Source organism: Ctenopharyngodon idella, chromosome 8 (assembly GCF_019924925.1).
Source record: "Ctenopharyngodon idella isolate HZGC_01 chromosome 8, HZGC01, whole genome shotgun sequence".
Classification (NCBI taxonomy): Eukaryota; Metazoa; Chordata; class Actinopteri; order Cypriniformes; family Xenocyprididae; genus Ctenopharyngodon; species Ctenopharyngodon idella.
This window is the reverse complement of record NC_067227.1, coordinates 10,775,760-10,799,783: the sequence shown is the minus strand read 5'-3', so window position 1 is coordinate 10,799,783 and position 24,024 is coordinate 10,775,760. Positions and strand designations below refer to the sequence as shown.

The window sequence follows — 24,024 nt, the reverse complement described above, 5'->3', positions numbered from 1 at the left end:
TTGCATTGCTTTCCTAACAGCCTTCTTTAGTAAATCATGTAAAGCAATATTTTTGTCTGGCTTGTCAATGTGGTCAGGCCTGATCTTTCTTCGTGTTTCTTCACTGAAAAACTGCAGCTCGTTTTGTGCTTCTTCACTGAAAAACTGCAGCTCATCCATGTTCTTGTTCAGGTAGCAGAGGAACACATGCACTGCAGCCAGGAACTCTTGAACACTCAGATGCACAAAGCAGAAGACCTTCATCTCATGAAGTCCAGCTTCTTGCTGAAAGATCTCAGTGAGCATTCCTGTGGACTCAAAGTCTTCACTCTCATCAATACCACATACTCTCAGATCTTCCTCATAAAACACAATGTTTTCTTTCTTCAGTTGTTCAAATGCTAGTTTAGCTAACTTCAAAATCATTGTTTTATTGGAATCTAAGAGCTTGGTATGGACTCTTTCTGTTTTTCTGTCACACTTCTGGCTCTTCATCCTCATCTGTATTAGCAGGAAATGATGTACATTTCAGTAAGTGTCATGTTGATGTTCTCTGCATTGTTCTCAATGGGGACGTCCCAAAGTACAGTGGCTGTAATCCAACAGAACACAGGAATGTAACACATGATGTAGAGACTACGAGATTTCTTAATGTGTGAGATCGTTCTGGAGGCCTGAGTCTCATCTTTGATTCTCTTTCTGAAATATTCATCCTTCTGATGGTCAGTGAATCCTCGCACCTCTGTGAACAACCCTACATACTCTGGAGGGATCTGATTGGCTGCCGCTGGTCGTGATGTCACCCAGACACGAGCTGATGGAAGCAGAGTCCCATTCACCAGACTTGTAAACAGTTCATCTACAGATGATCGCTTCTCAACACTCCTCACCATTCCACTGTCAAAATCCAAAGGCAGTCGACTCTCATCCAGTCCATCAAAGATAAATGCAAGATTACGTTTATATATCTTACATAACTTTGCTGTTTCCAGGTCCTCCAGTTCAGGATTAAATATCTGAAGAAACTCATGCAGACTGATCTCTTGGTCTTTAATGCAGTTAATCCTTCGGAATGGAAGAAGGAAAACACAGTCTATATCCTGATTGGCTTTTTCTTCTGCCCAGTCCAGAATGAACTTGTGCACTGAGACCGTTTTTCCAATGCCAGCAATGCCTTTGGTCAGAACAATCTTTTTCTTATTTTTGTTCCGACCAAATACATCATTGCATTTGATTGAACAGTCCTGTGATTTACGGGGTTTAATGGCTTCATCAATCTTCATAATCTCATGTTCTTGATTGACTTCTTTAAGATCCCCCTCCGTAATGAAGAGTTCTGTGAAAACATCCTTGAGATGTGCTTCATTTCCCTTTTTACACTCAAAAATGTGTTCTACTTTCTCCTTCATGTTTATTTTGTGTGTTTTCATGAATTCCTGCAGCCAGAAATCCTCTGTTATGAAAAATATAAATAAACAGGAAAAGGTGTGAACAAAACAACACTAGAAAATTAAACACAAAGGTTTTTCACATTGGCATGATTATCATTAAAATCAACTGGTGCAAACATATGGTATTTAAATTGACAGCACTGAAAGCAGTTCTGTTGTGTACTGAGATCAATATACATCAAACATACTAAAATCATTTCTGATCCCACTGCAAGGACGTGAGTAAGGTTAATTCACCTTGTTTTCTTATGTGTTTCTCAGCTGGCTCTAAGGATTTTTGCACTTTGAAGAGAGAGAAAAGAATGAGACTTTATGTTCATCAAAGTATCCTGAAAAAGGCACTGCAGCATGTTTCAACACTTCTTTAAGCAGTACAACTATTAAACTATTAACTAAATCAGCATATTAGAATGATTTCTGAAGAATAAATGTAGTCTTGGAGAACAAGAGAATCTAAATATATACATTTCTATGAATCTATACTGCCTCTTGTTCTCTATTCTTTCCTTTATTACCTTCAGTGTACTTGCTCTGTAACTCTTCAGCCAGCTGGTTCTGCTTCATCTTCCTCAGGATGTTCAGTGTGATCTTCACAGCTTCTTCTGCTCCAAAACGCTCCATCATTATATCCACTATATCAGTGACACCAGCATCCTCCAGTTTACCAGCTCGAAGGGGTCCATCTTGTTTTAAGAGACTCCTAAATTTCTTCAGATTGTCTCGTTCCAGGTCTTCTAGAATATCTTGAAGCAGCTCTAAAACAGATTCCATTGTCCTTCATGGACTGTTGTAGCAAAGGAAAAAAAAAAGTCTACTAGAAGTTGCACTTTTATAGCAGAGATCTATGCAGTATGTGCAAATAAATGTGCTTAATGAAACGGCACTTTGATCAGACCAACTATTACGAAACATTTTAAGGTCCAAAACTAATTCTTCACATTGTTTTTCAGTTTAAAGGGGTGGTTCATTGCGATTTCACTTTTTAAACTTTAGTTAGTGTGTAATGTTGCTGCTTGAGCATAAACAGTATCTGCAAAGTTACAGCGCTGAAAGTTCAATGCAAACAGAGATATTGTCTTTTAAAGTTATGGCAGTTTAATGCCTACAAAAACGAACAGTTTGGACTACAACGAGGTTCTTACCAGGTTGGTGACCTCATAAACCCTGCAAATAACAAACACTGCCGCCAGGAACACGCAACAAAGTGGGCGAGGCCAAGTCTTCTTCCTAGGGACGCTGGACTTCGGGAACAATGTTTAAAATTTATGTTTAATTCTGTTCCTGACAATTATAATGCTAATTTAGCTGTCTGTGCTGCACATTTTACAGAAGACAGCTTCTAGAATCTACATGAGTTCAATGCTGGATTTGCACAAAGGCTATTACTGAAAGATGGAGCAGTTCCCACTTTAAAAGCAGAAGCTGCTGTTTATGGGCCCCAAACTGTAAGTACGTTTTATTTTTTTTATATAGTTTCTGGGACGTAAACAAAGACCAACGCAGTTTGGCTTCGCTAGCCAGTTAGCTAAATTCTATTTCATACTTCAACAAACACCTACAAACACCAACAAACTTCTATGTAATTACACCAGCAAACTTCTGTTGGTGTTTGTCGGCGTTTCTGTTATCAGTGTACAGCATTGTTTCATTACAGCTTTTATGTTGTTTTTACCCACATGCTCGTTCATGTTATAAATTAAACAATACCTTTACAAAAATGCTACTACTCAGTCATGTATTCAGCTACAGTAAAGCTTTAATCAAAAATACTTAAAATAACGTCCATTAAAAGCTGTGCTTGCAGAGGTTCTGCTTGAGCCTCTTCATCATTACTGCTATCTGGGTCTGATTCGGGCTCAAATTAATACGGCAATATTGACGCCATTATTTACATTTCCACCGAAGCAAAGACTGGACTTTGACCGAAGCACATGCGACGTTTGCCCGTAAGGGTAAGGGGCGTGGCCTTTACGGACAACGTGAATCGTAACAAAGTATTCCGGACAGTGAATCACAACACACAGGGTCAGCTAACCAATATCAGTCTATTGCGTACTTCTGAGGGAGGGGCTTCATAGAACCAGGAACTCAGAGCGTTTTTAAGAGAAGGGAAACAGCAGTGTAGAATAAAGGTAAAATATATGAAAAATACTGCGTTAAACTGCGCCCCACAAACACAATCAAGCCTAGAAAAAAACCACTGAACCACCCCTTTAAGAATCTGCTCATTAGTAGGTTATTGTTTGACACCTGATTATATATATATATATATATATATATATATGATCTTTTAACCATATCCAATTTTTTGTCCCGCCTGTTAACATTCACTTAGACATGACTGGTATCCGATATCTGTGTTTACATTAATTCCTGCTTAAAATGATTGTCGATGATCGCTTTACTATGCATGGTAGACCCTTGGGTTTTGAATGGCCGTGCTATTAATTTTTTTTTTATATTTCACATTGGGTGGCCATGATTACCTGCTAGAAAGGATAAGGTGTCATGGATGTTTTGCAGCACGAAATCTGACTGAATGGATATAGATCGGAAAGTAACGGTAATTTGCGTTTGTTACTTTATCTACAGCTCGTTAAATCTAGAATTCTGCAGTGAAATACAGTAGCAGGTAAGATTACATTCATTTTAATGAATCTGAATATTGATGATAACGAGATAGCGAGCAAGTGAGAGAATAGCCTCCCAGTGAAGGTTTTGGTTTAATAAAAAAAAAAAAAAAAAAGCGAGGTTATAACCTCATTGATGAGGTGAGAAATATAATGTAAGTCGGATGTCCAGATATCAGATATGTATCTGATTTAAAACCACATTTGGAAGTGGCTCAGATCGGATGCAAAAAAAAACTAAACAAAAAAAAAACACACACAATTATATTTGATTACATTAACTGTGTAAGATTGAAAATATCCAAAGATATTTTAAAATGAAAAAAGACATTTGCTTTGCTGTTTCAACCCCCTCTCTCTTGCTACAAGGGCCATTTGGAAGGCACACAGGTGTTGATAGTGATCAAGGCCTATAGGCCAATATGTGTGTACATCGGGGGTCTGCTAATTGTCACACCTTTAGTACAGTGGGAGAAGTTTTAAACTTCTGATTGGTCAGTTTGAAAGTCTGGCATTTGGGTTTCAGTCACAATGTCAAGGAAGGGATAAAAGAAGATTGTAACTGTTGCTCTGCCTCTTTTATTCTCTGGCTCTTCTCTTTCTTGGGCAGGGCTCCAGACTGCGACTAAATGGTGTCCTGCATGTGGCACAACTGCCACAACATTGCCCAACATAAAAATGGCAAACATAATGAAAGCGGAACGAAACTGCACTACTCATTTGTGCTTCATGGACCATTTATCAGTTCAGACCAATGTCAGTGCAGCCGCTTCAGCGGCAGCACAAGCTGGAGCTACTCACGAGACGATCTTGATCATGCGGCACTGTTACTACACTGCGCTGCCAGGGAGATCCAGTAAAGAAAGATTCACCACAGAATTAATAACAGTGTTGCGTGATCTAAGAAGCATTTAAATTCAGCGCAGTTCTCCGTTATAAACCGCAGATATCAGATCCAACAGCTCTGATGTGGAAACATTGTGCCATGGATGAACATGTTATAGAGGGCTTTCAGTCTACAAATTAAGTGTTCCTAGTAAAAAAGTTAGTCTGGAGCCCTGTTGAGGCACTCTCTCTTTGCCTTCTCTTTAATTTGTCTCTTTCCCTCTACACTTTCTCTCTCTCTCTCTCTCTCTCTCTCTCTATTTCTATTCCTCAGGTAACATTTTACATATATGCTGTGTATGATTAATGGTATAACTTATCATCTCATACATCTATTTTGTAAGTGTCACCATAACCAGATATTGTCATTAAACCCTTTCAATTACAAATTATGTGCTTCACTTTTTTTAAATGAAAATTACCCCAAGCTTAACTCACCCTCAAGCCATCCTTGGTGTATATGACTTTCTTCTTTCTGATGAACACAAACAGAGATATTTTAATAAATATCCTGACGTATCCGAGCTTTATAATGGCAGTGAACGAGATCAACGAATATGAGCTGAACAAAGTGCATCCATCCACATCCATCCATCATAAACATACTCCACACGGCTCCGGGGGTTAATAAAGGCCTTCTGAAGTGAAGCAATGCGTTTGTGTAAAAAAATATCCATATTTACAGTTTTTTTCAACTGCTTACGCACATTTTCAAAACTTTGCCTTTTTTTTCAAAATTTTACACACAAATCCAAGAATTGCACACACAAAATGCAAAATGCCTCACATCTCTTCCAAAATGAAGCACTGCATTCAAAATATCACAAACACATCTCAAAAGCCAACATTTGTCTTACGTTGCAAACACCTTTGCCATTATATTCTATTTTTGGATATATCATATACACACAGTTATTCAAAACCTAAAGCTCTTCTTTCTTGAGCTCATATGTACGTTTCTATACAAGATCGAAAGTAATTGGCAGAGAGATAAATTCCCGGTAAACACGAAAGCAAGATTGAAACCAAACTATTTATTGTTTTACTGTAAGCATTTGTGGTTGTGAATACAGTATTACAGTACGAAAGAAAAGAAATCAACCATGTGTAGTTGGACAGAAACAATGGTTGTGTTTGAAAAAGGAAATCATGATTTTTGTGTGTTACATAGAGAATTGTGTGTTGTGTTTTGCAAAAAGTGTTTTATGAAATTGAAAACTGAGTCGAAGGCTGAAAATTAGTGTATGGTTTTGCAGATTTGGTGTGTGGTTCTGGTGTTTGAGTGTCAGCTTTCAGAAATTGTGTGACAAGAACAGTACTACTAACTTATAAAGATTGAGTACGCTGCAATTAAAGTCTGTTAAATCATTGATGGAGCTTAAAACAATTACATTTTCCGAATGAGGAATAGAACCGACGTTATCAAAAGAGTCCATTCAACATTAAACTGAGTTGCAGCAGATTTCACGTTCCCAGCATGCTTTGCGTCACACTTTGTAAGGGAGAATAAATGTTAAAATTGAGTGTTATTTTGTGTGCTTTTGCACAAGATTAATATAGGGGAAGATGCGTTGTTGTTTAATGTTCTGTTATTTTGGTATTTAAATATGTTTCTGTGATGTTGAAGTTTTTAGGGTCACCATCTTGGTGAAGAGTAGTGCCTGTAGTTAGGTCAAGAATGGGCTGCAAAACTTTAAGGCTGTATATACTGCATGTTGATTGACAGCTCATGCAAGTAAAAAGTGATAGTGTCTTTGATTATTAAGCCCCGGGTATACTTGACTTTCCGCGCCTGGATGCATCTCGTGCACAGTCGTATACTAAACCGTGGATGACCGAGTTCGACACATGCGCAGTACATTTTTTTTTCTATATTCTACCAGACATCGTGTCATCAACGGGACATTCGCTGGGCACGATCGGAGGAGAAAAATAGTGCATCCACCATTGCAACATAGTTCAGAAGATACACCAAGAGAACAGGAATAAAAAACGATGGAGTTTACTCGTCTTGTTTTTGAATCGCTCTTTACACACTCTTCTTCTACGACTGCACATTGTGCTCAGTACTGTGCATATTGCCACCTAGTGGACTCTTCTGTCTTGCTTGCGAATGTGCTGTTGCACGCGCACCGTCCGCGCGGTCTCGAAATTTGGGCTGCACATGGACGGGGTGTGCGGCCGGCCGCGAGCCCTCAGCATGACGAAAATTACTTCATGTGGACGGTGCACGAACGCGGACGGCCGAAGTATACCCGGTACTTTACATTAACACATGCTGGTGTGCTGTTGCTAACTAGCACTTAACCGTAAATATTAGGTGTTAGTTTATTCAATATTTCAATTAAAGTGTAATTACCGAATTTGTGAAGTATAATTTTTTTTTTTTTTGTTTACTTAAATGTTTTGAATCTGAATTTATTAGGTTTTACATCCACTGCATCAAAATAATTGAAAAATAAGAAACATTAGGTATGGTAAGCAATGGTTTTAAGTACAGTGGACTTAAACATTAAATAAAACTAACATTAAAAAAATTCAGTTTGACAATTGTTATTTATAATTATTCTTTACTTAAAATATTTGAGTTGCTTTACTTAAATTTTTTGAGGTAATCTGTCTACAATTTTGTAATCAGTTTTGTAATCAAACTGTAACAAGTTACGAAGTAAAATATCTAGCTTCTGCCAGACCACCTTCTGTATTCAACGTACGAAAGTGTAAAACTCTCCCAGTTCAAAAAGCTTACGCTACGTCCTACGCCTTCCTTATTCAACTTATGGAAAAAACTTAACTGACGTGACGACGGTTTACACTTTCTTCCTAAGTTGAATACGGAAGGCGGTCTGGTGGAAGCTAGATATTTTATTTCATAACTTGTTAAATATGGATTTATTTTTTTACACAAACGCATCACTTTGCTTCAGAAGGCCTTTATTAACCCCTGGAGCTGTATTGAGTACGTTTATGATGGATGGATGTGGATGGAGACACTTTCTTCAGCTCATACTCATTGGTCCTGTTCACTGCCATTATAAAGCTCGGATGCGTCAGGATATTTATTAATATAACTCTGATTGTGTTCATCAGAAAGAAGAAAGTCATGTACACCTAGGATGGCTTGAGGGTGAGTAAAGCTTGGGCTAATTTTCCTTTGAAAGTGAAAGAACCTTTAAGATTGTACATTTGAATAGAAACAGAGCTAATTGTAGGTATAATTTAGATGTCAAATATATTCTTTTAAGCAGTGTTCTCAAACTCAATTCCTGGAGGGCCACAGCTCTGCACAGTTTTGCTCCAACCCTAATCAAGCACACCTGATCCAGCTAATCAAGGTCTTCAGGATTACTAGAAACTTCCAAGCAGGTGTAAGTTGGAGCTGGTTGGAGCTAAACTGTGCAGAGCTGTGGCCCTCCAGGAACTGAGTTTGAGACCACTGCTTTTAATCGTAATTTATGATTCTGGATAATCTGGATAATTTATTTTTTTAATACAGATCACGTTTCTCCCACGATTCTGAAAACAAAACATTAGACAACTAAAAAAAATAACATGTAATTTACTTGAGGTTCTGACAAAATGTTCTATTTAATGTTATAAATGAGTGTATTTATATATGTCTAAAAGTTATACAAATATTTATTATTTTAAATAAATTCATTGTGTAAAAAAAAAAAAAAAAAAAAAAAATAGTTTGAAATTAATAAATGAAGACTTGTTTGGTCCAGAGTTTTTGAACTATCTCTATCAAATACATTTTTAAAGTCACTGGTCGCCACCTACTGGCATAACAATGTAATACAATCTTTATTTGAAGCCTAACATTAGTTTCAAGGGTCATTTACTCATTTTGAATGCTGCCGCAAAATCAGTGTTTAAATCTGGCCAGGGTCAAATCTCATAAATTACACTTGAAATATTGTTAAAATTGTAATTGTTATTGATTAACCTGTGAAAACTTCTTTTTAAAAAAATAGCAAAAAATATATTGGTGTAAACAAAATCTTAATAGGTCAATTGTAACCCTTCTTATTAAATTATTTATTAGTGTGTTTCGGTACAAATTTGGGGAGAGGAAAAATATTCCAAAACTTTCTGAAAATACAATATGAGAATTAACTGTACAATTACTAAATGTGTACCTTGGATATTATACAGTTTGCATACATACAAAATTTGTGGAAAAAGACGTTTCCAACTCTGACTTTGAACCTATTCTGTAGGAAGGAAGAAGGCGTGATTCTCGTGATTTCATTCACCGTGACCCTGTCCAAAGACTGTCCTCTCAGACAGTCCTCTCATGACACTTAAACACTTAAAATATTTACTAACTTACCTTGAAAAATGACAATGCAGATGTTTCTTTGTCCTCCTCTGAAATGGGACCTTGATCATCAAAAGCACTGATTTTCCTTTTACTCCCGTGTTCTCCTGAAGAGCTGTGTTCCTCACAGAATGTCTTTTTAGCGTCCCCTGCAGGAATATCAAGTTTGTCTCATAGGTCACAGTGTTTTATCCCTGAGGTAAATTTATAAGTTTTATGTATAAAACTGACTTTGATATCAGGTGATGCGTGGAGATCCCTGTTTACACCTTTTATAACTCGTAATCTCATTTAGTTTCAGTTTAAAGTGGATGTTTTAGGAAGGGGAAATGACCAAGGAAGTTACTCAATCTCGGAAAACACAAGAAAAAAAAAAAGGCTGTTATATGCGCGTGTGGAAACTTCAGAAGAGATATGAGCGTGTTACTGAAGAATATACTCGGATTCGGATCGGCATGTGTGACGTCACGCATGTCTGAGAACTCTTCGAGAGTTTACGCTCAAACCTGAGTATTGGCTGACTATGTTAACTTGGTGTATTTGTAAAAAAAAACATTGACTGATGTTAGCTATTTTGCTTTCTTTTGTAGAAAGGACTTTTTCATCTTATGTATCAGTTCATTTGTGTCACGATTATACTCATGCACGTCTCCAGGAAGCGAGTAGCATGTAGCGAGGCTACGGCGCGTGGCCTAATCACCGCAGCGTTTAGGTCAGCGAGTCACCGAACGCCGTTGACTGTCTTCACTTCTCACTCACTGGATTACTGGATTTGCATCGCTCTCAAATAACATTGTGTATTTATATTCATCTCATCACCATCATCATTTCAGCTCAGCTAAAGTTGATCATTGACGATAAGTTTAATTTATTGACTCATTTGCACAGAGACAAAGACTGCTTTTTTGCTTATTGTTTATTTTTGTGGCAATTATATACATGCACTAGTGGGAATAAAATAGAAAAAAAAGAATATTTGTTTGTTGAAGTGGTTTCATCTTTCAGTACCGGTCGAATTTCTGTTGAACCCCCTCAGAGTAATATCTTTAAGAAAAAAAAAGGGAGGTGTTACTAATATATATATATATATATATATATGAGTTCAGATGCAAAAGCCTTTAAGTGCCGTCTGAAATTTTCTTCTAAAATGAGCATTTTTATCAAGCTCGTATATGTTTAGGTTCAGTAATTTCACTTTAATGGCAATTAATAGGTCCTTTTCATTGCCATTAAAGTGAAATGACTGAACATAAACATACAAACTTGATAAAAATGCTCATTTTAGAAGAAAATTTCAGATGGCACTTAGAGGCTTTCGCATCTGAAGTCTTTTATATATATATATATATATAGGGTGAATTCCGGGTGATTGGGACACTTTTTGCCATTGAGATGAATTTTCACAATTTATATATATTTATTAATATTTTGAATTAGATTTATTTATATTTTCAGTTTATATTTTAATTTTAGTTAAAATTAATTTTGTGTTTTTTATTTTATCTAGGCCTATCTGTCTGTCTCTCCATTGTTCCATCCATCCTTCATTCTATCTCTCATTCCATTAGTTTTTATTTTTATAATTTCAGTTTTAATTTTAGTTTAAGTTTTAGAAATTAAAAAAAAAAAAAAAAATCATAGTTTTAAGTTTTTCATCTGTTTATATTTTATACCTCCAGTTTCACAGACAAGGTTTAAGCTAGTCCAGACTAAAATGCATGTTTGAGCTGTTTTAACTGAAAGCATATCTCAAAATATGTCAGTGTCATTGTTTTGTCTCAAGATTCACACCAGTAATGTTTTTTCTAAAACACGTTTATAAAAGTTACTTAAATGCCTTAATTGAACTAAGGCCTAATCCTGTCTTAATCTAAACTCTGTCTGTCGCCATAATATTTTATTTCGGCATAATTTAATATACTGAAAACAATTTTTTATAGTTTTAGTTAACAATTTCAACACTGGTGGTATTCACCTGTTCAAAACTCACCACTACAGTACTGGGGTGTTTTTCAGATGGTTGCTATGCAGTTGCTAAGATGTTCAGTATGGTTGCTATGGGTGGCATCTGATTTCAGGATGTTTGAAGCAGCAGTTCTCAAGGGAAAAAGTCCCACGATGGACTGGGGAACCGTTGGAGATCCGGTGGAGATTCTGATCCGACACCAGCTGTTCGCTGCCGTCACCATCCTGCTGCCAGACGACAAGATCTGTCACACTAAAGCAGGTATTCTCACCTGCCATGACTTTTTCTGACAGGCTATGTCTAATCATCAGAAAAAGATGCTTTTTCAAATCTATCTGAAGACATAGATGTCTTGAAGTCAGCAAGAAATTGAAGTCGTGCTAGTCTTTTCTTCTCTATTGTGTTCTATATCCAAGTCAAATGCTTCTCAAACAAGAACAAATGTAGGGCGGTTGTGGTTTGCTATTGGTGGATCTCATGTGAGTGACAGGTTGCCCCGTCCTCATCATCAGAGAAGGGAAGAGATGCTGCAAGAGGGAGGAGAAGATATTCTGATTCAAGATTATGAGGAACATCAATTTATGAGGAATATGATCGGCCCGTGTCGGACAGAGGCTGTCGGCCAGGCACCGGCGGGTTCAGCGTCCTGTTCAGAGACCGAATGGGCGACACATATGTTGCTGTGAAAAAGGTCAGTCCTGTGAGTTTGAGCTCAGTAGTGAAATACCACAGAACTATAAATCAACATGTTTTATGTGTTTGCAACCAATTTTACTTCTGCATTTGAATGAAAGTAGACAGTAAATATGATCTAAACAAATTTAAAAAGTGTCTGTCAGTTCTAGATGGACAACAGCTTACCTGAAGACCTCAAGACTCATTTTAATCAAGAGATTCAAACTCAGGAGGTAAAAATGTATTTTAAAATAATTATATGAAATAAATTATGACATACATTTTACAATTATATTATTAAAAAACTGATGATTGAATATATTTATATAATATATATATATATATATATATATATATATATATATATATATATATATATATATATATGAGTGGTACATGTTTGTGCACAAAAAATAGCACTATTTTTCTCAAAGAAACAGGATTTGTTTTTAGCATTTACCATTTCACACATAAACCATTGTAGGTGCTTCCGGTTCAGAGTCAATATTCGTTTGTGACGTTTGACTGGTATTTGACTGGGCATTTTTTTGTGAAAAAGCAAGAAGTTTCATTATTTTTTTTATTTATTCATTACACCCTTGGCTGTTTTGTTCTGTAATTGTTGTTCATATTTTAATTTTTAAAATATATTTTACTAGACTTAACCATAATTAAGCAAGGTCGAATGTATTGCTGTAAACTGTACCAATAGATGCATCAAACATAATGATGTAGCTAAATTCCATATTCATAAGTGTAGATTGTATGGCATACAAATATTTGTTTGTTTCTTTGTTTCTTTGTTTTGAACACTGATTCCCTGCCCTCTCCAAGACAGAAAACAAAAGACAATTAAAATCATAAAGCCTTGTACTTTCTTAAATACACTGACAGTTCTAGATAAAGAGACTACGGAGTGAAACATGTTCTTGTTACAGGGTGTTCATCTTCAGAACACAAATTAAGATATTTTTGATGAAATCCGAGAGGTATATGACTTGTCCATAGACAGCAATGTAATCAACACTTTCAAGGTCCAGAAAGGTACTAAAGACATCGTTAAAACAGTTAAATTCACATTGTATAAAGTTTACTCTATTCTCTATTCTAATTCAGGAGAAATGGATGAATTTATGTGTTGTAATCAGTAGTGCACATAGCCCCAAAACTTATAGCGATCAACTATGATGATTATAAACTTATTTAAAACACAAAATACATTTACATACATTTACCCGCAGACAGAAGTAAGTTGTTCAGTAGTTAACTTACTATGCTAGCAAGCTACTAGTTACTGTGGACAATGGAGCTCAACTACAGTTTTGATGTGAATTATTAATAAATGGCTGGTGTGGTGCCAGACATGTTCGGTTAACTTAGTTTTGTTGTGGCTACGATCTATTACCTCAAATGTATTATTTACTAAACTTATTATTATCTAAAATGCATTATTTATTTATTTATTTTTATTTAAATAAAATAAAATGTAATTTCAAATTATTTATTTCTACATTTTACACTCATTTTCATTTAAATCAGGTTTTATTTAATCATTTTTAATAGTTTTATTTAAATATTTATTTATTTTAATTTATTTTAATAAAATGTATCATTTATTTTTTTTTAAAAAAAACTTTAAATAAAATAACATTTATTTTTAATTATTTACTTTTACATCTTTACACTGCTTATTTTCATTTAAATCAGGTTTTATTTATTCATTTTTATCAAATATATGTATTTTATTTAAATCATTTAAAATTTTAATAAAATATTTTATGTTTTATTTAAATATTTATTTTAATTAATTTAATAAAGTGTATTGTTTTAAATAATTAAAAATATTTTTAATTATTTATTTTTACATTTTTACACTGCTTACTTTCATTTAATCTGGTTTATTCTTATCAAATATATATTTTATTTAAATCAAATTATTTTTTAATAAAATATTTTTGCTACTTGTTTTATTTAAATAATAATTTATGTATTGTTCATTTATTTATTTTTATTTAAATGAACTTTAAATAAAATAATTTTATTTTTAATTTTTAATTTTTTAAATTTTTTTTTTACATTTTTTACACTGTTTTTCACAAAACCTTCTTGGTCTCATAACTACATATCTAAATTAGAATTCAGGATTAGTCCGCTTGTTAAGTCTGACGTCACGCGGCAGCACTTTCGGGTCCAAACACTATCTCGTACCACAAGAAAACAACAAATTATGCTGATATACACACACGATGTGGTGTAATACTGTCAAAAAATAATAATCATAACCTTTATCTCCATACCAAAATCCCAGATGGCCAGACAGTGATTCATTTTTTATAAATCATTAAAATGTTAATGTCTGTGATGCTGTGAGCACGGAGACTGTTGTGTAGACTAAGTATTTTAAATGTTTAACTTTTTTAAATGTTAAACGGTTAATATGAATAAATAGCGCTCATTAACGGCTGTCGCAATGGCATTCTCAAGTGAAACGAGTCGAGGCTTGGACCCAGAAACAGCGTTCCTTACGTCACGACTTAACAAGCGGATAATCACATGTTCAGATTTACATTTATATATACAGATTCAAAAATATAAGTTTGAGTCCCGGCTGAGCCAGAGTTTGCATGTTCTTTTAAATCTTCTTCATGTATGACCCAAAATGTACCATTATAATGTTGGTAGCATTTAATGTCTCCTTTGTGTAGATGAAACATTAGAAGTGTAGAAGGGTTACAGCTGGTTCCTAACATGTTTTGTGGTGTGGGAGCATTAATCAGTCTATCATCTAAAGATGCTGCTAATAAGCAAGTCTCCATTTAATCAGCTAAAAGCACAGACTCCCACAAATGATCACATATGGTGGAAGAAGTCAAGAATATTATCTATAATATGATTACATGGAGTTTTAATTGGATTAGCAGCACATTCATTCATCTATTTGAATGCAATATACAACCAATTTAAATGAACGCAGAGCTTTTTCCTCATCAAAACAGCCATAACAGTGCGAATCAACAATTCCAGTGAAAACATCAAGAGAATAATATTTTTATAAATTAGAAGGGGCTAACCCTTCATACATTTATTTGGGATGATGAAGGTGAGATCTTGCTGCTCCTGCTGATAAATGATACTGTGGTCTCTTCCTCTGATACTGGCTCAACGGCCCACGGGTTTCTGCCGCAGAGTAGGAACGGCACAGCATGCTCTCTGAACTGATAAGAGAGAGAGAGAGAGTTTCGGGTCATATCGAATATATCAACTCTCCCTTTGTGTTGCTCATCATTTTTAGTGTGCCCCTATTATGCTATTTTAAAGGCTCCTAATGTTGTTTTAGAGTCTCCTACAACAGGTTCACATGAATCCAAGGTAAAAAAAAACACTTAAATTTTCTCATAATATCCACTGCAGCATCAGCTCTTTTCGGTTCGTTCAAAGATTCAGTCTCTCTAAACCCCGCCTTTCTGAGAACCTGCTCTGCTCTGATTGGGCTGTTGTGATTGGTCAGAAACCAAACGCTCATTATCATATCTGAATCTCAGCTCTTGATTCACAGTGAGACGAACAGTAACGATGGCGTCGGTTTTACCGTATCAATCTCATCAAAGAGGATTTGCTTTGGCAGCAGAAAACAGCATCTTCTCGACATGAACAACACAAACCAAACTCTTCCAGTCTCAGATACAACTACAGTGATTGAGGGCGGGGCAAATCAGATGCTGTTCAGCCAATGAACACCACAGGCTGGCTTTATGCAAATTAGTTACAAATCTACTTCGGTTCATCAGGAAGTGAGACTGAATTACTGATTTCAGAATCACTTCTTTTTTTTTAGGAGACAAAAACTCCACTTATCTGCACTTTGCAGACCTTTTACATTCACAAAAAGCTATATATTACACACTACATGAAAGATATATAAAAAAAAAAGGTTATATTTGACTCAAATCAAAAGGAAACATGGTTACACTTTATTTTAAGGTGTCCTTGTTAATTAGACATTTACTGAGTAATATTAATTAACAACATGTATATTTACTATAGGGTTAGGAATAGGGTTAGTTGCATGTAATTATGCATAATTCGCTACTATTGTAAGTACATGTAATGTGTAACAAGGACACACTGTAAAATAAAGTGTTACTAAAAACATTTTATGCATACCCTGCAAAACCCTGCAAAAAATGTTTTCAGTCAAGACCCGCAGCACTGCTTATTTTGTGTGTCTCTCTCATCTGACAAGCTCAGCTCGCTTCATGGAGCTCTATCTGTGAACTGAATCTGAATGTGCATTTGAAATAGACTCACCTGTCTGTTCATGAATATGTAGATTATGGGGTTGAAAACTGTGCTGCTCTTGGCCAGATACATGGGAACTGTGGCGATCACTGGGTCAATGTAAAGGTTTGGGTCTAAGATCACAGACAAGGCAAATGCAGCGTAGGGCAGCCAGGTGAGCAGGAAGGCCATCACCATGACAATCACCATACAGGCCACCTGTGCCTCGGCCCTGGCAGTGCTTCCTCCCTCTGACATTTTCAGTCTGCTCACCTGAGGGTAAAATAAACATCCCCAGATGAGGAAAAGCAAAAGTGTTGGTAACACTTTATTTTAAGGAGACAAAGTTACATGTTACTATGTACTTACTATAGTAATAACGGTAAATTATGCATAAGTACAAGTAATTAACCCTCAACCAAACCCTAACCATAACTCTTCAGGGCTTGACATTAACTGTTTTGCTCACCGGCCACTGTGGCTAGTGGTTTTCCAAAGTTACTAGCCACCCAGCATTTTCACTGGCCACAATTTTGACATTGATACCATGGGGAAAAACTACAATATAGATATTTTTAATATTTTCTTATAATTTGGCAGCAGGTTTATTAGGCTGCTGTCACTTTAAGACCTGACGCACAGATCCATTATACCGTTACACATGTGTTTTCTTTCTCAACTGTTTATATTCACTTAAAACATAACTGTGTTTACATGAATACTCACCAAGACCGGCATTTTGACATTATTTTGTGTGTATTTGACTGTTTAAGAGCAATAAGCAGCGAAAAAGAACTCAATTTAGAGGCGGCTTTATGTGCGTGCACTTTGGGTGTGAGCGCAACTGCGGGAATGAATAAAATTATGAGCAATACGTGCAATCCCACACCGAAATACAAGCCCTGTAACACCAACAATATTCATCCAGAGCAAATGAAACAAGTGAGTGAGGGTTTCAGCATTTCAGATACTTCAGTATTGATATGTATTGTAAAATCAATATTTTTGACAAATTACCACAAAGCGAAACAGTTACTGTATGGCTTGGCAGTGGTAAAAAAAGGATTTAAGGCCCCAATATACTTGAAATGAGGCACTGACACTGTTTTTCCATGTTTGATACTGTAAAGCTGCTTGCTTTTAAGCAAACTATTAAATTAAATGCCATATAAATAATTAAATGTGACATGACTTTACTGAAGTGCTAATTTGCAGAGCTCGTGCTAACATACCCATGCTGTTATGATCAGATGCTTTTCTTATGCTTTCTTATAAAAAATGCTTGCTGTTTTCTCATTTTTGTTGTGTTTATTTTGTTATGGAGAGGAAAGCGCGCAGCATATATTTATATATTCATCTAAACGTGCTCTCAGCAGTGTGGGCAGCGCCAGATGTTCGATAACAATATATCGCTGCTCACGTATTTTGAACTTCGTTTTACCCCTAAACGAAGAACGAAAAAGAACTGAGAACATGAGTAAATCGGGACCTTTAAACTGTGAATTTTAAACTGATCTCTTCTTGTAAACTCAGAGATATGATTCGAATGGCAATTAAATTACCATATGACCTTGGTGTTCATCAAAAAAAAAAAAAAAAAAAACACCCAGTAGGTAATTCAGCTGGAGATTTTTACATGGGTGGTGAGAGAAAAACACAGACATTTTGCATTTTGTATACCCATGTAAATGCTGAAAATACCTTACGTCCTTATGAGAAACAATTACCATCCAAATAGGGCTCAAGAAAACTATGCCTAGAAACTAAACATGACCATGACACAGTACAGGAAATGGAACAAAGGAAACAAGAATTTCAACATAAAAGTCCACCACAAGTCAGGAAACACATGACAGAATTTACATGTATAAAGTGTTGTTAACCTCTATAAAAACATACTACATTTTCTAATAGAGACAAATATGACATGACTTCCTCTACTGCTCTATTAGCATAAAACCTCCTCTCCTCTATCTGAGTAGATTCTCCTACCTGCCGCAAGGTCCACAGGAGGCGAGTGTAGGAGATGACAATGACAGAGAAAGGCAGTGCAAAGCAGAGGAGAAAGTAACACATGATGTAGGACACATTGGCCAAATTTCTGCTGTACCAGTCAGGTGCACAAGACGTCTGCACACCCTCCAGCTCATATCTACCCCATCCAAAAAGAGGTGGGGTGTTCCAGAGGAACGACCAGACCCAGGCCATGACGACTCCTGCGACTGCATGTCTCGTCTGGAAGGTGATGGAACCCACCGGCCTGCAAACCACCAAGCAGCGCTCAACCGCAATTATGGCAACTGAGCACAGGCCAGCAATACCTGTAGGAGTGAGTCAAGTCACCTCTATTTCTACAGCGCTTTATATGATACAGATCGTTTCAAAGCAGAATTAATGATTAACTTCATCAAATTTGAGACAAATTCAAATTCTGCTGTAAAGAAGTTCTAAAAAGACAATAGGTCAGTCCTCCTTCTATGATAAGAAGCTTCAAATATTTAAAAAAAAAAAAAAAATTAAATTGAATGTCTTAAAATTTATGATGATTATATATATTGTTCATCCTGGTGGTTGTCGTACATTGTTGGTTGTTCCCTGTCTTGTGTTGCAAATTTAAAAAGGACAGTAGTGTCATTATTGTGCTCAGTTCAGTTCAATAACTGCGTGAAGTTCATCAATTATGAAATGAGTTCAATTCAGCTCTACTGATAATCTTTTCTAACAATATAAGTCTTTACTATCACTTATCAATTTAACACATCCTTACTGAATAAAAGTATTAATTTCTTTAAAAAAATAAATAAATAAATAAATAAAAAAATAAAAAAAATATTGACCCCAAACTTTTGAATGGTAGTGTATATTGTTACAAAAGATTTCTATTTTAAATAAGTGCTGTTCTTTTTTTAACTTTTTATTCATCAATGAATCCTGAAAAAAGTATCACAGGTTATATAAAAAAAAAAATATTAAGCAGCACAACTGTTTCCAACATTGATAATAAATCAGCATAGAGTGATTTCTGAAGGATCATGTGACACTGAAGACTGGAGTAATGATACTGAAAATTCAGCTTTGATCACAGGAATAAATTAAATTTAAAAGTATATTTAGCTACACTAAAAAATGCTGGGATAAATAAAACCAAAGTTGGGTTGAAAATGGACAAACCCAGCAGTTGGGTTAAACGTTTGACCAACCTGCTGGGCAGTTTTATTTAACCCAATTATTGTTTAAAAATTACTAAATGGCTGGCTTAAAACGACCCCACAATTCAAGTGGTTCTGAACTGGTGGGAAGTGACCCAAAAATGGATTATGGATTTGTTCTGATAATGGACATCGGGGAAAACAAACAAACAACCAAAAAAACAAACAAAACAAAACTACTAACCATTTAACCATTTATAGTTAGTGTAGGGAAAACTGGACTGTTTTATGGTTTAAAAAAAGAAAAAGAAAAAAGATATGCATAAAAAAAGGTTCCAAATAGATACTCACCAAAGAAGGCCACGGCAAACCCCTCTAGCACACACCCCACCCTGCCCAGGCTGAAGTAGCCCATGGCATTGGTCACCGTGGTTGGCAGTCCTCCAAACATTGCACAACCGAGATCAGCCACAGCTAGGTTGACCAGAGCGAAGTTCAGCGGCTGTCGCAGCTGCCTGTGCTTCAGCGTCACCACGATCACGGTCATGTTCAGTATGATGCCAAAAACAGAGAAGAAACCAATAATAACTGCCAGAATAATGTAGCCCATCCTTGGCATGATGTCATCATTCACTGCACTGGCTGGCGTAGTGCTTTCTGATGCAGTTATGGCCATTTTCTCAAACTGAACCTCATACAAGAAGAGCTAGAACACTGATAATATGTATAGTTGAGGGAGATGGCATATAACCTGTACATAAAGAGAGTCTCTGTCAGGAAGGATGCAAAGACTCCTCTGCTCTTTTTATGTCTGAATATGTCCAGCTGGCTTACAGGGAAAATCCTTAGATCCGGATTGTGAATGGAATAATTCTGTGAGATTATGAAGATCTGGAGATCTATGATGGCACTCATCTTGATTGCCACGTCAAACCATCTTCCTGCCTTATTGACTGATGAGGTCACAGTTGAAGACAAGAAGACCCTTGTGTATTAGCCAAAGAACCTTTCTTTTAACCTTCCTTTCATAAATGAGTTTGCCTGCCATCTGAATCATAACAGTTAATTAGGCTACGCAAGATTGAGTCCTCCCTGCTTATGTGTTACTGCACAGAGTGCACTATTGTGTTTTATAATGATTTATGCTTTATGAATTACTCTTCACTGTGATGGCCTGTCCTAAGGCTCCTGCATACCCTACATAGGACAAGCGGTTTGGAGAATGGACTATCAATTGCATTGATGTGCATGTTTTTTGTGCTATTCCTGTGGGGTTATTATTAATATGCAAGTTTGAGGTTGGGATACAGGGAACATAATTGTAAAAGTGACTAAGATATCGTCTTACGAATCATTGGAGTGCTGCTTAACCTGGTACGGCATTGATGGGTGTGTTGTGTGTGTGTGTTACAGTACAGAAGGGTCGTAACAGGTATTTATTGACAACCAGCAGAGGTGAACAGGTATGCAGGTGAGTAATGGGTAATATCGTAGCAGAATAGTGAATGGTAGATAAGTGATACTGTCCTTTGTGTTGCAGTGACGATGATCCAGGGTGAATGGCGAATGGTATGAAGAGGCAGAGCAATGGAGATGACAAACAACTCACACGAAGACTGGAGACACAGGAGGAGACTTGGAAACGCTGGAGACAGGTAAGCATAAAGGTAAGGCTTGATGCGAACGAGACCGGACAGTGTCTGAGTGAGTGTGAGTGTCTTTTAACTGGTGCGTGATTGGAGTGCTGATTGAGTGCAGGTGCGTGTGATCAGTACTCTGGTGAGGGAGTGCGCTGTGATTGGACGGTGTTGGAGCCTGGTGTGTCTGTGACAGTGTGTTGCTTTGTTGTTTGTTCTATTGTAATCAACTTTGTATATTTCACTGGTGTCTGTGGTGTAACTGAAGAACTGCAGAGCTGGGAGGCAGTTTGTGAGGTAATTAATCATCAGTGTATGACCACTAGTGGCCAACATTTGCCATTTTTTTAATTAGCAGTTTTTCTGTTTGGATGATGGGTTGGACTTTTATTTTGAAAGCGCTGAGAAAGCCAGCGCTTGAGTGTCTGAGCTCCCACTGGTTACAGTGTTTACTACCTTTTTTTATTATTATTATTTATTTATTTATTTTTTTAAAGCATTTTAGAAAAATACTATAATCAGTGTTGGGGAAAGTTACTTTTAAAAGTAATGCATTACAATATTGCGTTACTCACTAAAAGAGTAACTAATTGCGTTACTTAGTTTTTATGAAAAGTAATGGGTTACATTACTTTTGCGGGGTTTTTTTTCTCACCTGGGCTGGGCTTGCTTGTTTGTTTTTTAATAACAACAAAAAAAGTTCTATTTTGGCAAATGTTAAGAACCTTCCACACCAAAAGTGAAATGAATAAGCCTCAGGCTGAAGGAAATGCACATTTACTCCTGTACAGTAGAGGGCGCAGCTCAAACAAACCTCTCAGCTGTGCTGCCATTCTGGATCAAAGGAGAATAAAGTATATTTATTACTCTCAAAGTATAGTTATTTCTCTCAGCATGGGGACAGAAGAGCTGTCAGTCAAAAAATGTGAAGAAGTAACTTGTGTTACTTATTTGAAAAAGAAACTTAGATATTTTGTAGTAAATTGAAAAAGTATGTTACTTTACTAGTTACTTGAAAAAGTAATCTGATTACGTAACTCAAGTTACTTGTAATGCGTGACCCCCAACACTGACTATAATAGGATTACAGAATAAATAAGTTCCAATCTAAAGTTCAATTTATATTTTTTTTTCATATTCTTTTTAAAATTATTTATAATTTAGTAAATATTATGTAAAATAAATTTACATTTAATTTCAGCAATTGTTATGCATCTTTAAATGAAATAGTCTGATATCATGTCTATTAGGTTTATATTGGCCATCGGCCACCCTGCTTTCTGAGATATCGGCATCTGCCATCAAAAAAAAATCTATATTGGTTGACCACTAATAACCACGACATATGCAGTCACTTTTATGCTGTGTCAGTAGCTGAAGCTATGGGAACTCTGCCCAGGAATAACAACCTCTGGAGCCTGAGTAAAAGCACACTAATTTATTGATGGCCGGCGTTTAATCGTCTCTTAATCTCTGCCCTTTCAGGTGCATACCTCAGTATGCATGAAACTGGGGCTCTGCACCATTTTTATCAGATTTTCTGTCTTCATAGTCAAAATTACATCTTGTTACTGTGCAAACTTGACTCACATCCCTGTAAAGGATCAGCGGGATACAACATTTTCTCCTTGTTGTGCGGTGACAAAGTGCATACTTTGTGAATATTTGTGATTTGGTGCGAGAGCTTTCTCGTTTAGTGTTCACCTCCTTGCTCTCACTTTACTTGCATCTCTTACAGACTCAGTTTTTGCTTGGAGTGCATGGGGCTTTCCAGTGGTGGATAGTAGCTAAATATGTTTTACTTCATTACTGTACATAAGTATACTTTTCAAGTACCTGCACTGTAAAAAGATGATTGCAATTTTAACAGTAAAAGACTGTAAAAATGCTACGGTAAAAACCTGTAAATTCCCTTATTTTATCAAAGAGTGTTTGTGTTAGCATGCCAGTATATTATAAATGTGTAAAACAGTTCCCTTTCGAATGGAAGTTGAATGCTTCTGCGTGACCGGTGTCTGAAGCAAGTGTGAAAACACGGCAATCTTGATTGGCTGATGTGAGGTCAGGTGACGTAGCGTAATGCATCAGCAAGACCATAAAAGGGCATCTATGTCACGGAATCCCCAGCTTCTTTTGTCTTCAGGAAGCCGTTTGTCTGTTTGCATTTGTGTGATATTGTTCGTCATATTGTTTGTCTCACTCTGTGTTTTAGACAGTATGACCAGCAGAAATGCTAAGTTAGATGTTGTGTGCTGCTGTGCTCCCACTTTATTACTGGGGAAGACACGCATGGTCTGTGTATTATGTGTTTGGGAGCAGAGCACAGTCAGTCAGCCCTCGAAAAGACAGACTGAGAGCATTTAATGATGAGGAAACTTCTGCCTGGCTCTCTTCTTGAGCGATCAGAGTCAGGCATTTGCTCCTCATGATTCGGGTGCCGCATCTGCTGAGGTGGCAGACTCCACCTTGAGCAGATGCGAGTTCCCCTATCTCTTGTCCTCTCTACCGACTCTAAAAGCAACCTCGCGGGTCGGATCCTATGTTTGCTGAGGCGGCGTGTGGATTATGCTTGCAGTTTGAGGCGAGAGCAGACAGGTGTTCCCCTTTCTCTCTCTTCAGCTGCGTGCAACTGATCCTGAGTTGTTTATTCTAACCAGACTGTGTAACAACTTGTCTGGACTGCATTTGACTCTGTGGAGTAAAATGTTAAAAATGCATCTTGCTTGAAGGAATTAGATATGTAAAAAAAAAAAAAAAATTATATAAATAAATTAAATAATTTTTTAAAATAGGTTTTTATACAAAAACAGCTTTTTATGTAAAATTCACTTTATAAAAGACCCACATTTCTAACTTAATTCATGGGGATAGCATGGATAATTTGACATGGTTTAGTGTAAGATTTTTGCCCATCTTTTGGAAAATGCAGTTTTAAAAGTAAAAAAAATTATTTATCCAGTAGATGGCTGCAGAGCTCCACTATTTGCTATTTGACTAACTGAAAGACATATTTTCACAAGTTTTTTTGCAGTTGGATTCATATCTACATA

At 36.3% G+C, this 24,024-nt stretch overlaps 2 protein-coding genes across 2 annotated transcripts; both read right to left on the bottom strand.

The window, feature by feature from the left end:
* Nucleotides 1-485: 485 nt before the first annotated feature.
* LOC127517350 (NACHT, LRR and PYD domains-containing protein 6-like) lies at nt 486-9,581 on the bottom strand. The gene is made up of 4 exons (XM_051902825.1): nt 9,282-9,581; nt 1,946-2,214; nt 1,668-1,712; nt 486-1,432 (listed from the first exon to the last, which is right to left on the bottom strand). Exons 2-4 carry the CDS (start codon nt 2,199-2,201, stop codon nt 486-488), a joined length of 1,248 nt encoding a protein of 415 aa, XP_051758785.1. The 5' UTR covers nt 2,202-2,214; nt 9,282-9,581.
* Nucleotides 9,582-14,692: 5,111 nt separating this feature from the next.
* On the bottom strand, nt 14,693-20,013 carry parapinopsina (parapinopsin a). Its single transcript, XM_051903873.1, has 4 exons — nt 19,689-20,013; nt 18,181-18,509; nt 16,219-16,461; nt 14,693-15,125 (listed from the first exon to the last, which is right to left on the bottom strand). The coding sequence occupies exons 1-4, from the start codon at nt 20,011-20,013 to the stop codon at nt 14,985-14,987; spliced, it is 1,038 nt and encodes a 345-aa protein (XP_051759833.1). The 3' UTR covers nt 14,693-14,984.
* Between the last annotated feature and the right edge of the window lie 4,011 nt (nt 20,014-24,024).

What these genes read in the sequence shown, in the direction of transcription:
- parapinopsina (XM_051903873.1), bottom strand. Translation starts at nt 20,013, where the DNA reads ATGGCCATAACTGCATCAGAAAGCACTACGCCAGCCAGTGCAGTGAAT. An exon ending in TCCTGTGGACCTTGCGGCAG is followed by an intron (nt 16,462 to 18,180) that starts GTAGGAGAATCT and finishes TTTTACCCTCAG; the next exon opens with GTGAGCAGACTGAAAATGTC. An exon ending in ACATATTCATGAACAGACAG is followed by an intron (nt 15,126 to 16,218) that starts GTGAGTCTATTT and finishes CTCTCTTATCAG; the next exon opens with TTCAGAGAGCATGCTGTGCC.
- LOC127517350 (XM_051902825.1), bottom strand. Translation starts at nt 2,201, where the DNA reads ATGGAATCTGTTTTAGAGCTGCTTCAAGATATTCTAGAAGACCTGGAA. An exon ending in ACAGAGCAAGTACACTGAAG is followed by an intron (nt 1,713 to 1,945) that starts GTAATAAAGGAA and finishes CTCTCTTCAAAG; the next exon opens with TGCAAAAATCCTTAGAGCCA. An exon ending in GAAACACATAAGAAAACAAG is followed by an intron (nt 1,433 to 1,667) that starts GTGAATTAACCT and finishes TTTTCATAACAG; the next exon opens with AGGATTTCTGGCTGCAGGAA.